This window comes from Periplaneta americana, chromosome 2 (genome assembly GCF_040183065.1).
Source record: "Periplaneta americana isolate PAMFEO1 chromosome 2, P.americana_PAMFEO1_priV1, whole genome shotgun sequence".
Lineage (NCBI taxonomy): Eukaryota > Metazoa > Arthropoda > Insecta > Blattodea > Blattidae > Periplaneta > Periplaneta americana.
Genome location: NC_091118.1, coordinates 138,541,924 through 138,554,222, shown reverse-complemented (window position 1 = coordinate 138,554,222; position 12,299 = coordinate 138,541,924). Strand labels below are relative to the sequence as shown.

Here is a 12,299-nt window from a genome sequence, read left to right as displayed (position 1 = left end):
CCAAACATCGCCTACCTTATTGCATAATCCAGTAACGCTTTGCTTCAAATAAATTCAAGTTAACAGCTTTTCCTTATTTCTCAGTGACAAACTAGTTGTAATAATAATATTTTATATTTCAAATATCATAAATTATATTATAAAATAATATAATACATTATAAAATTAAGTATGGAATTCGTTTAATATTTGTATATAATATAATATAGGTATATGGTTTTACTTCTCGTAAGAGTTTTGTTTTTCCATTTTCAGCGCTATCAAATCATTACTTATTTTAATTGTTGTTGGGGTCAACGTCTCAACTGTCATTATAAAGGAACTCTAGAGTCTAGACATTACAGTTAATGACGGATTTATTATTTTATGGATCCAATTTATTTTATTTGAGTACATAATGTACCTAGATGTATTAATTATATGTGTTATATTTCCACTGTGTCGACTGCTAGCTGGTGTGGTGTCAGCGCCGACTCTAGGGAGAAAGCAGAATCTCACGCTTTAGCTGGCTTGAAGGTCATTGAAATCAGTCCGGCTACATCAAAGGTACCGACGCGAAGTGTCCATTCTTTATAATCCCTATTCGCTGGCCATACCTTCAAGGCAAGGCTCACTAACTATAAATGACGTCATTCATTCAAATTGACTGGCGGGAAAGGCCGAAAATATTTAATCACACGGTAGTAGTGATGATGGTGAATATGGTGTTAAAAACAATAATCACGATGATGTATTTAATAATAAAATTGATTCAATTTTAATGTAACTACCTTCCTATAATTTCAAATTCGTTCTCACACAGGCCCTTTTTTTTCATCGAGAGTTCTTGTGCGAATATTCATCATCCCTACTTCCAATTTAGTTGCCGTATATTTGATAAAAACTTAATTCAAGGACTAACTGAATTACGAAGGAGAAAGTACATCGCCCCCGCTAGCTCAGTATACATCTGCATGTAATGCATTAGTTTACGAGGCAAGTAGTTTCTTATTGCACTTGTACCACCTAAGTTTTTGTAGTTTTCATGCACTGTAATACAGCCAATTTCGTGTATTCGTGTTTATTCTAGTATTCTACATTTCTCTTGGGTGCAACACGACGTCTGAAACCGACAATGAAAAAGTACTGCAGTAGTTTCAAGAACAAAAATAAAGCCGTTATATTCAAGTTCATTACCAAAATGCATCTAGAGCGTACTATGCTTACACTTGTTTAAATCTTCTGCAACGAATGAAGGCAGTAGGATAGAACAGTTTGCACGGTAATTGAAAGAAACCATATTATGTGACCGTGCCTAGGAGAAGAAACGCCAATTCGGAACTCATAACTTTACACGAGAACGAAAAAAATACCTGGCTGAAAAAAAAAAAAAGAAAAAGATTTTCTTGGATCTCAGCGCCATCTGTTTCATTGAACTTTGACCTACGTGATGTCACGATAATCGAAGTTGAAGAAATACAACGAAAACTTTATCTTTATAAAGGCCTTCACATAACTTCAATACCATTTTCACAAAAAATACCAGTTTCATAACATAACTTGAAATTCTTATAAAATGTTCAAGTATTATTTGCTTACAACAAACGTTTCTTAATGTTCTGAATTTAATTCTGAAGTAGAATCAAATAAAAACAGAGAATTGATTTTTCCGAATTAAGAACCCATTCCTAAGCAGGGCCACATATATAAAAGTTCCTTTGAAGATAAATGTCGGCACGAAATATAGAATTCCGCAAAATTTGATCATAAAAAATTTCAGTAAAAACGTGTTTGAACTGTGATAGAGAAAAAAATAAGTATGTTTCATATAGATCTATTTATATAACATGAAGAGAAATTTCTTCCAGTCAACTACGTCGCAATAAAATTCACGGTTTCTCTATACTTAGTATTAATCAGTTTTACCTTCCTACGTAATATCTTACGATGCGACAAAGGAGTGCATATGGTGCTCTACATCAGATACCACCAAGAGCAGAAATGATTGTGATATTGAGAGTCAGCAATGGATCGAATAGAAAATATGAGTTTATAACACGTTTCATTAGCTGTTAAGAAAAATAGCTGATGTGGTAGTAGAGATCATTCGTTTCACAGTATATATACAGGATGATTCACGATGATTTACCGTCCTTTACGGAGCTTATTTCCGAAGACATTCTGAGCAAATAATGTCATATAAACATGGGTCCCATTCTCAATATTTACAGAGTTACGTTTCGTTACTGGAACGCACTGTTGTGAACGCGTGATCTAGGTCAGCGTGCAGTCAGCACCCAGTGCGAGCGCCTTGAAATCAAAGATAGCCGTATGCAGTTCCGCAGAGCGACGAGTGCCGTTCACAAGCGTGCGGCCAAGTGTACTCAAGCGGACGACGACATTTTTTAAAATTTGTTGTAAACTCTCCAAAACTGTAAATTAGAATGCAAAATTGAACTGCAAGTGATTAAGTCGGTGGAAGTGGTGTGATTTGTAATAATTTTGTGATAAGTGCGTAAGAATAATGTAATTTTCTAGTTAAAAATAGAAAAAGGATGTCTGTACGAAGCAACTAAGGAGTTCACAGCACATTTTTAGCTTCATAATACTTGCCAATTAAAGAAATTATACTTCTGAATGGTTCATTCTCTATTTTTATTATTCTTTTACCTTCAAAAAAGAATGGACGTATTTTACAAACAACTTTAAATTAGTGTAACTCTGAAAATATTGATAATAGGAACTATGTTTTTATGACACTTTTTGCTCAAAATTTCTTCAGAAATAAGGTCCGTAAAGGACTGTAAATCCTCGTGAATCAACCTGTATAGTAAGAACCTTACGGTGGCGGCTTCACCCATGGCTACGAGTAGCTTCGTAGCGAGGGAGGGAAGCTTCTCTATCCACATTCTTCTTCTCCTCACTCACGGAACAGGTGTCCAATTAGTATATGATGTTATTAACAAGGAAGGTTATCATGCCACCTATATCATGTTCTCCTTTTGAATTGTTTTTTTATTCGTTGTTATGATACCAAACAATTCGATGGTATGCTTAGAGAAAGCAAATCATTACCGTTTTGTAGGTTATAAGTGTCACGGATCTGTTCTGAATCGAAGTCAACTCTTTTCCTGAGAAGCCGTTATCTGAGCTGCGGTATATGTTCAGCCTTAAAGAGAGAACTTGGGCTGCTAATATGAAGAGACCAACTTCAAAATGGTTGAGCTGTGTCCTTTTAAAGGACTCAAAGTTAGTTCAAAATTAGGAGCAGTTTGCAAGTTAATGTCCGTACAAAATAGCTGCAACGACAAGGAAATTGTTTCAGAATTGAATTTTGTGGGTTGCGAAAGTCTTCTCATACTGTCTGTGTGCCAGAAGTTTGTCCCACGCTCATGGCCACAGAAGAGCGAGAATGATTTTTTTTTTTTAATTTTCTGCCGCCAAGTCGCTTGATTATCTGTGAGTTTAATTGCTCTCGCATAACTTACAACTACTTGCTTCTACCCATTTTCTATAGAGAAATTATAGTAGCCATGAAGTCAGAAATGCCTCCTGAGATGGCACGTACTTTTTCAGTTGTAAAGTTGTACGATGTAAGTTTAGAAACACTATTTGAACTAATGGAGAAAAAGTTTATTCTGAAAGTAAACGTGCAGGCAACAGCAACAAATACTTTAAAGTCTTTTGCGAAAAATCAATCACAATTGTTTCTCATTTTAAAGCAAATGTTCGTTCATGACTAGGCTACGTGGACAAACTAATTAGTCTACATTGCACAGTTTGCAGGAGGTAAAAGGAGGATAGGAAGGCCAGAAAGAAGATGATTTGACGATGTACAAGGGGATTTTGTGAAAATGGGATCTGAAGATGGAAAATGAGAGAGTTGAGTAGGAGTAAGTAGATGGCTGTCATTAGGGAGACACAGGCTAAAGTACAAGGGCCGTAATGCCAAAGATGATGATGATGATGATGATTATTATTATTATTATTATTATTATTATTATTATTATTATTATTATTATTATTATTATTATTATTATTACAAAATCTGTCACTAGTATCGAACATATGTAGAAACAGCTTCTGTGTTAAAAAAAAACATCCAGGTGATCGCAGGCGAAATCCAGTACGAGAAGCAGCTATTTCTTGGCTTGGTCTCCAAATTCCCCAGATCTAATCCCTCCTGACTCCTTCATGTAGGGCTTTGTCTATTCATAGAAACCCAGGAACACTGATGATCAGAGAGTAAAAATTACTCAAACTTTTCAACAATTCACCTCTCTTAAGTTACAACGAACGTGGATTGAATTGCATCACCGTTATGAGTTGTGCAGGGTGCGTAATGGAGGTCATGTTGAGCTCTGAGGAATCTCCCATCTTGCAGTGTTGTATGCACAAAGTTTCAACAAATAAAGTTCAGTAGTAAATGTTGTACGGTGTTTTAATTTTATCCACATTCAAACGGATCACCCTGTATAATTATAACTTATTTTACGTTCTGTATGTTTTAACTGTTTGTTTTTTATCGTACTTGATACGCTGATATCTACAACTTCTTTTTATTATAATACTGTGCAGTGTTGTTTTTTTAGTTTAGGTAGAGTAATTCCATATGTTCGATAATCCGTACGAATTGATAATCCGAACTACTGTCGATCCCAATCAGTTTCGATTATCGAGATTCTACTGCAGTCTATTTGCAAAACATTCTCAATTTTATATTTCTTTAACCAAACAAAACTCACGGTACACACCAACTTTCTTCCTACCATTGTCGATTTAGATATTTTTCCTATCTTTGCATCTTTCTGCACTGTCCTCTATGTAACACATATTTTCACACAGAATGTTTGGAGATACAATCTGCACTGAATGTGTGAATTACATTACGATACAGAACTTTGCCTGTTTATGTTTTAAAACGATTTTTGTCACGATAGAATAAAGTGTTTGACCTGTCCTACACTCCCTTTTCTTAGAATTCCACCTCTTGGCCCTTAAAATGCTTTTGTCACTTAAACTTATTTGTCATTAAAAACATTACAGCCTTCCCGCAACTTCCCCTCAACGACATTCTCGGTTTAATGTATGTAAAACATAAATTTTTAGAGAATTTACACTATTGCTATAGCTTCGTTATATGTTATCATTGACTTGTTTTGTGTACCTATAAATATTATTGTTGTTGGTTATTTTACGACGCTTTATCAACATCTTAGGTTATTTAGCGTTTGAATGAGATGAAGGTGATAATGCCAGTGAAATGTTCATTTTTTTTTTTTTCATTTCATTTATTATATTCCATAGATCTTACATGAGGAATGAAGCTTTAAGATGTGGAACAAGTCAAAAATTTTACAATATTACAATTACAACTTTTACAATATTTTACAATTTTTATAGTTTTACAATTGTGTAATTTTCTACAATTTTTTAACAATATTTTGGCGAGGTGTAGTGAGATGATGTGAGGCCCGAGGATCGCCAAAAGATTACCCGGCATTTGGCTTATTGTTGGGAAAACCTCGGTAAAAACCCAACCAGGTAATCAGACCAAAGGGGGTGAAATGAAGTGTGGCTGAGGACTCGCCATAGACCATCCGGCTTCAGTCCCACGGCTGGGGAAGACCTCGGAAGATTCCAGGGTCCAACACCGAAAGTTACCCAGCATTTGCTCATATTGGGTTGAGGGAAAACCCCAGAAAAAACCTCAACCAGGTAACTTGTCCCCACCGGGAATCGAACCCGAGCCACCTGGTTTCGCGGTTAGACGCGCTAACCGTTACTCCACAGGTGTGATTTGTGTACCTATATATTCCTCCTACAAAATATCTCTTTAGTTTTTGTGTTATGTCGATATTTTCCTACACCGAGTGAAAACGTATTTGTGGTTAATAAATACAGCATTCATTCATTCATTCATTCATTTATTCATTCATTCATTCATTCATTCATTCATTCATTCATTCATTCATTCAAGTTTAACAACTGTAATTTTTGTATTATTTACTGTAACAGAATCCTCCTAGTGTTATAACTCCACTCTTAATTTTTCAAATTCTCGTATTTCTTGTTAAACAGGATCTTCACGGAGTGATACGGAAGACTGCAGACTTCCTGGGGAAGTCACTGAACGAGGAACAGGTCAACCAACTGGCAGAGCACTTGAGCTTCCGCAGTATGAAGTCCAACCCCGCCACCAACCTGGAGATCTTCGCGGAACTTGAAAGAAAGCGCCACGGCCTCCCCGAACAACCCGACCTGAAGTTCATTCGACAGGGAGAATGCGGAGGCTGGAGAAAGGAGATGACACAGGAGATGGCGGATAAACTCGATGCGTGGACAAAGCAACGGCTGGAAGGCACAGGATACAACCTCTCTAGCTTTAATAAAATTTCAGATGTGAAAGGACATACCGTGGGTCAGGTAGTTATGGACCATTTTCAGACTGAAGCGTCCACCTTGCCGCAAAGAATCTGACGGGTAAACGTAGAAACTATTTCCTTGAAAATATAAAAATAAAATCAATAAACTATTTTTTGTAAGGGAGAAGCTATAATCGGATCAAAATGGTGGAGGTTTAAACAATACGTTTTCTATGAAATAACGTACACGTCTTCTTCAAGTACGAGCAAGACGTATATCCTAAAGTACTTTTCGATAATACTATTGTATTGTAGACAACATCTTTTAGACCCACATGTAAGGGATTTTACAGACTTTGTGCAGAGTTAAAAGCACCATACGAATATTGAAAGAGAATAAATGGAACTGAAAATATATGTTCTAAGGTAGCTTGGGGACTAGAGATTGTCTTTTTCAGTTATCATGCACATATGCCCATATCGTTTCTTATTCATGATATGGACAAGCATGCAGAAAATAATATTGTTGTCATAACGATTGTAGTTAATTTATTTTATTCCCCTTTATTACAGAATGCAAAATACATTAAGAACTACAGGTTCAGCTGAAATATATTGTATTTAAACAGTAATTGCCTTACAACTAGTGTGGTTCTATAAAAATATCTGAAATAATAATGTTTGAAATGTAGTACATTTGTGTCGAAAGCAGTATGGAATGCTGGCTATGGTTGAAATTATTGTGTGACAAATATATGACATAATATGTCGATTTTATTATTATTACTATTATTATTACCAGAGACCGGAAGTTTAGGCATTATGAATCATTAAATTAGGCAGGCAAAAAAGGCATCATAAATAGCTAAAATAGGCAGGCAAAAAGGCATTATAAATAGATAAAATACGCAATAAAAGACAATTACAAAAACCTTGCACTAGACCCACAACCTTGCACTTTCCACAAAGAGATTTCGGCAGCAAGAAAAGCTTTACATAAGTCGAATGCAAATTGCGATTTTCGACTCGATGTTGCAATTAGTGTTGGAAGCAAAGAAATCTTATTCCCAGTAGTCTTGGAAAGTGAATTTTTGTGTTTGGTTGTACTGATATGTTGCGATATGAATTATTTATTTTCGTAGTTCACTGACTGCTCACATATTTTGCATGTAAATAGGCCTACTTCACCGTCAGTACAAAATACGTCGGATCCAAAAGTATTAACGTAACTTTCCATTTGCAATTTACTGCGTAAAGGAATACTGAATTTCGGCATCTTGCTGCTAGCTACAACAACGTGGCAATGAAAACTGAAAGAAAAATAACCGTTAAAAATAACGTTAGACCCGCACTCATTGTCGCCTTGTCGAATAAACAGAAGCAGTAATTAAAACGCTTACTGTTATACATTTTTGCACGGCAGCACTCATTGTTGCAAAGAGAATATGAACTGACTGAAAGACAATAATATACATTCGGTGAGGTCACTTTCATTGTAGCGGTTATACAAATAAATTTATACCTGTAGGCAATTTTTAATAATGAATTAATAAATAATAGATAAATAATCAAATAAAGGCAAAAAAACATTTATTTTGTAAATTAGGAGTTTATATTAAAAAATGCAGAAAAGGGCAACATAAAACTGTAACATTTCAATCACAAAGGTATAATTCGTACACATTTATTTTCAAAATCAAGATAGATTTAACACATTTAAAAAGGCATTCTGCCAATTTTGTTATTATTATTATTATTATTATTATTATTATTATTATTATTATTACTGTCATCACTACCATTTAGTTCATATTCATGCCATCTTATTAATTTCACATACTGTTCTTAGAATATTAATAAATGTAAATATTTAAAAACAAAAGTCTCTTATTATTCTTGCCACAATTGTCATTATCATTCATATTAATACTTTTTTTTTTATTTTTAGTAAGTTGTTTCTCTTTCAGAGTATTTAATTTTCCAATTCTAAGTTTGTGCACATTAGCAGAAGTAATATTTTTTACTTCATGTGTTTCGCTTGTAAACCGACGATAAGCATAATCTGCTCTTCAAGCTGTGATGTGAGAATTGCAAACGATCGACTATGATCGGTAAAGTGACTCGGGAGGATGTTGTCCGTTGCTCTCATCAGTTTTCACTTCCATCCACAAACTGGCATCAGGATAACATCGACTGGAATTCTGCTTAGGGGCATTGTTTCCAGAAGCGAACATATCGAAATTCTCCCGCAGGCTGTGTAGTCCATGGTTTGCTATTCAAACACTGTTATAAGCCGCGTCAGCTACGATACAGGAATAATGAACTAAATTGTACTCGAAAAGCGTCGTTACAAGGGATCGTGAGCTGTTGGTAAGGAATTATATGAGCTCCAAGCCTGTTTGACCACTTGTCTCACTACGAATGCCACAGTTCCATTGAAATAACTTAGAAAAAATTTAAGTAAAAGCTAATTCCTTGAGGAGGAGAAAAGCTCTCAGCATTACTATAGACGAAGTTCATTATCGGTAGCCTTAGCAGTAGGGACAGGGCCGAACTCCTGAAGAGTTAAGTTTTAGGTTTGGCGCGAACTAAGCAAAGCTGATTTTGTCGAAAATGTATTTGCAGAAAGTTGCTCGAACACTCTTTCGTGTGGTTTAAGATAAGATGACGCACCTAGCAAGATTTGACATGATTAAGAGAAAAGCATTTTATCGCTACACATAGTTAGATATTTGTTCTCTGGTTAATCATTTTGTCACTCGCATGCGCTTTTGATCTGTCACGTCCACACCTGTGAAGTAACGGTCAGCGCGTTTGACTGCGAAACCAGGTAGCCAGGGTTCGAATCTCGGTCGGGACAAGTTACCTGGTTGAGGTTTTTCCGGGGTTTTCCCCTCAACCCAATATGAGCAAATGCTAGGTAACTATCGGTGCTGGACCCCGTACTCATTTCACTGGCATTATCATCTTCATTTCATTCAGACGCTAAATAACCTGAGATGTTGATATAACCCACTAAATAAATAAATAAGAAATTCATCTTTCACTCGCTGTCCATTTATTTTCTAGTTTAAAACAATATTGTGATTGTGATTCATTTAAAGGGAATGAATTAATATGAACTGATGCAGAAAAGATAATTATTCCAGTGGAACAGAGACATTCTGTGTGAGTAATTATAACACTAAAAGGTGATTAGTAAGTTTCAAATCGAATTAGCGATCTGCATCTTTTACTGAGGCGCCTGAATCTATCACCACTACATGGCAGTATTGTCAAGTGTCAAGGTGATCGATGTACGCACGAGCAAAACAAAGAAGCAGCAATTGGAGGGTGGCGGCATATTTTCCATGTTTGTACCAACGAGCAGCAGCGCTTCATTGTGCGATTTTCTAGGCAAAAAGTCTGGCAGCAAGGGATATTCGTAAACAAAGACTGCCCAATTCCCTGTGTATAATGAACTCTGTCTGTCACGTAAAGTTGCTACAGTTAGGTGGAGAAGGTCTCTGAAGGATACACAAGTATCGAACTTTGAGTAGGTCTGCCAGTGAAGATAGTTACGGAGGCAAATGTGAAACTGGTTAACAACTTAATCCGAGCAAACAGGATTAAGGTAATGCATGCTAATCCAGATAGTCACTCTGATGAGTATTAGATGCATCAGACCAAAACAGAGTGCAATAAAGTTCGGATCAAGTCGCCAGTGGTATACGCGTGCAGAGGTGATGTTCAATTCTTTCGTTTCAGCGCACATCAATCGACACCTGAATATCACCGTCATTAAGGAATAATAGCTTCAGACGCTCCATTAAAAATATAGCTCGCTACTTCAATTTGTAATGCACTTACTGACTATCCCTAGTAAATCTTTGTTTCTGACATGAAGCTTTCTTTTCTGTAATTTATGCCTATTCTTCTCATTTTCGCAGTGTTGATATTAAGAATAAAATAATAAGATAATATTGTAAAATTTTGCAATTTACAGTCATCACATCGCAATTCCTGAAGAAAATTTCCGTTCTGTCAGATCGCAGCGCCTCCAAAACCCGCTATGTGCATTTAAACAGACTGTAGAGGAAAAAGAAAAAAATACTTTTAATGACCTTGATTTTCAAAGCTACTTTCGGTATAATTTTATCATTTTTCATCTCATAACTGAAATTACAATAGTGTCTCATTAATACGAACTACGCTCATCCGAAAATCTGGTTAATCCGAACAAAATTATAAAAAAAAAAAAAAAAATTATGTAATAGTACAAAGCAGCGAAAAGAAAAAATGTATAAATTCACTCAATTTCTTTTACCTCAAAAAATTATGAAAGTAACATATTCAAGGATATTTACAGCAATTAGTGTTTTCTGTGATGCTCATAAAATCAAGCAGGTAGGCAAGTATTGGTTCTAAAAATATCAACAGGGTACTCCCACCACCCCACCACCGCCTCTCAGCGCTCGTGAATAGCATGCATTGCATTACAGGAAATATTTCGGTTAATCCGAAAATCTTGTAATCCGCATAGGTCTTGGTCCCAATTAGTTCGGATTAACGAGACTCTACTGTATATCGAAAGAAATTTTGAAATTCAAGGGAATTCTTTTTTTCTCCTGCAAACTTTTTTTTAGCACATAGCGGATTTTGGAGGCGCGGAGACGTAATGTTTATTTTCTAGAAATTGAAGACCTAACATTCTATTTATGCTAAGTACCAATTTTTTAAATTTCATTTTATTCAATCTAAGGGAGAAACATATATATGAGAATATGATACTAAATTCTCTTTGCCGTAGCTCAACTGTAAGTGACTCATTCGTGTGCCAGAAGACGGTGTTGTAGGTATTTCAACATGCATTTCGCAGTGTGTTTTTCATCGGTGTCTCAGAAAGTTGTTTTTTGTGTTTAGCACATTTAGGATGTTACGTCCTCAATTGTGTATTATATTTTCAAGCAGGACCATAATAACACCTTTCTCTGCCGAGGCAAAAACTAGAGTACAAGAAGCACACTTGCCTTGCTTATAGGAAAAGTATGATATTGTGAATTGCTTTTGACAAAAAGGCGTTTTTGACAAAAGCAACTTTGCTATATTAGCCTGTACCCAGTTTTAGCATAATAGTAAATAGCCCAAAGAATCACTCAAAACGTAAGTCACAGTTCCATCGAAGGAAAATAGACAGAAACATGAACGTCACTTATTGGGTTAACATGTTTCAGGTGGGGGAGAGGACTAGCCACAGAGTACTAGTAGAGACAAAGTTCAGTCAACAGTACAAAGTTGACCGCAGATCTCTAGAAGCCCTCCAAGGCAAGGAAATGTCAATACTCCTGAAAGTGAAGGTTTAAAATTTGGAAGGAAGTGCGCTATTGCCTGCTACACCGTTACACTTTGTTGTGTATGTTTCATACGATGACAAGGTTGCAAACAAGTTCGGTTTCCATACCGTGGAGCATGATTGTAAGCACCACTTCAGAAGTCTACAACCACTTCTAAACCGCGGTGTTAATAAAATGTGGACGTGTATGTGTGCAAAAAATCTAAGTGTACCGACAGTTTTGCACGTGAAATACTGATGATAATATTTGCTGATGGCATAGCGTTGTTAGCAGAAGAGATGATATTAAGGGTTTGCTGCTGAAGCTGAATGACAGCTGTGAGCAGTATGGGATGCAGATAAATGAAAACAAGACGAAAACTATAGTTATCGTAAAAATAAATGAAGTAAACGTACGAATTGGAATTAAAGCAGTACAACAAGTAAAAAGCTTCAAATATTTGGAGGATACTATAATTAGTAACATGAACTGCTATCAGGAAGTCAAAAGGAAGACAGCAATGACAAAGGAAGCTTTTAATAGAAAAGTGACCATTTTCTGCGGAACTTTAAAGAAAGACTAAGGAAGAGACTAGTTAAATGCTTCATGTGGCGTGTGGAATTGCATGAGGCAGAAACATGGA

General features: G+C 35.9%; 2 protein-coding genes across 2 annotated transcripts in view; one reads left to right on the top strand and one right to left on the bottom strand.

Annotated features, from left to right (window-relative positions):
* The window catches only part of LOC138694617 (luciferin sulfotransferase-like), a 135,718-nt gene extending 127,492 nt beyond the window's left edge, over positions 1 to 8,226 (top strand). The window contains exon 7 of the mRNA XM_069818534.1: positions 6,061 to 8,226. Coding sequence (XP_069674635.1) covers positions 6,061 to 6,459 — 399 coding nt within the window. The 3' untranslated portion in view covers positions 6,460 to 8,226. The remainder of the gene's footprint in view (positions 1 to 6,060) is intronic.
* Positions 1 to 12,299, bottom strand: part of LOC138695185 (cholecystokinin receptor-like) — a 663,775-nt gene that overhangs the window by 225,462 nt on the left and 426,014 nt on the right. The window lies entirely within an intron of this gene.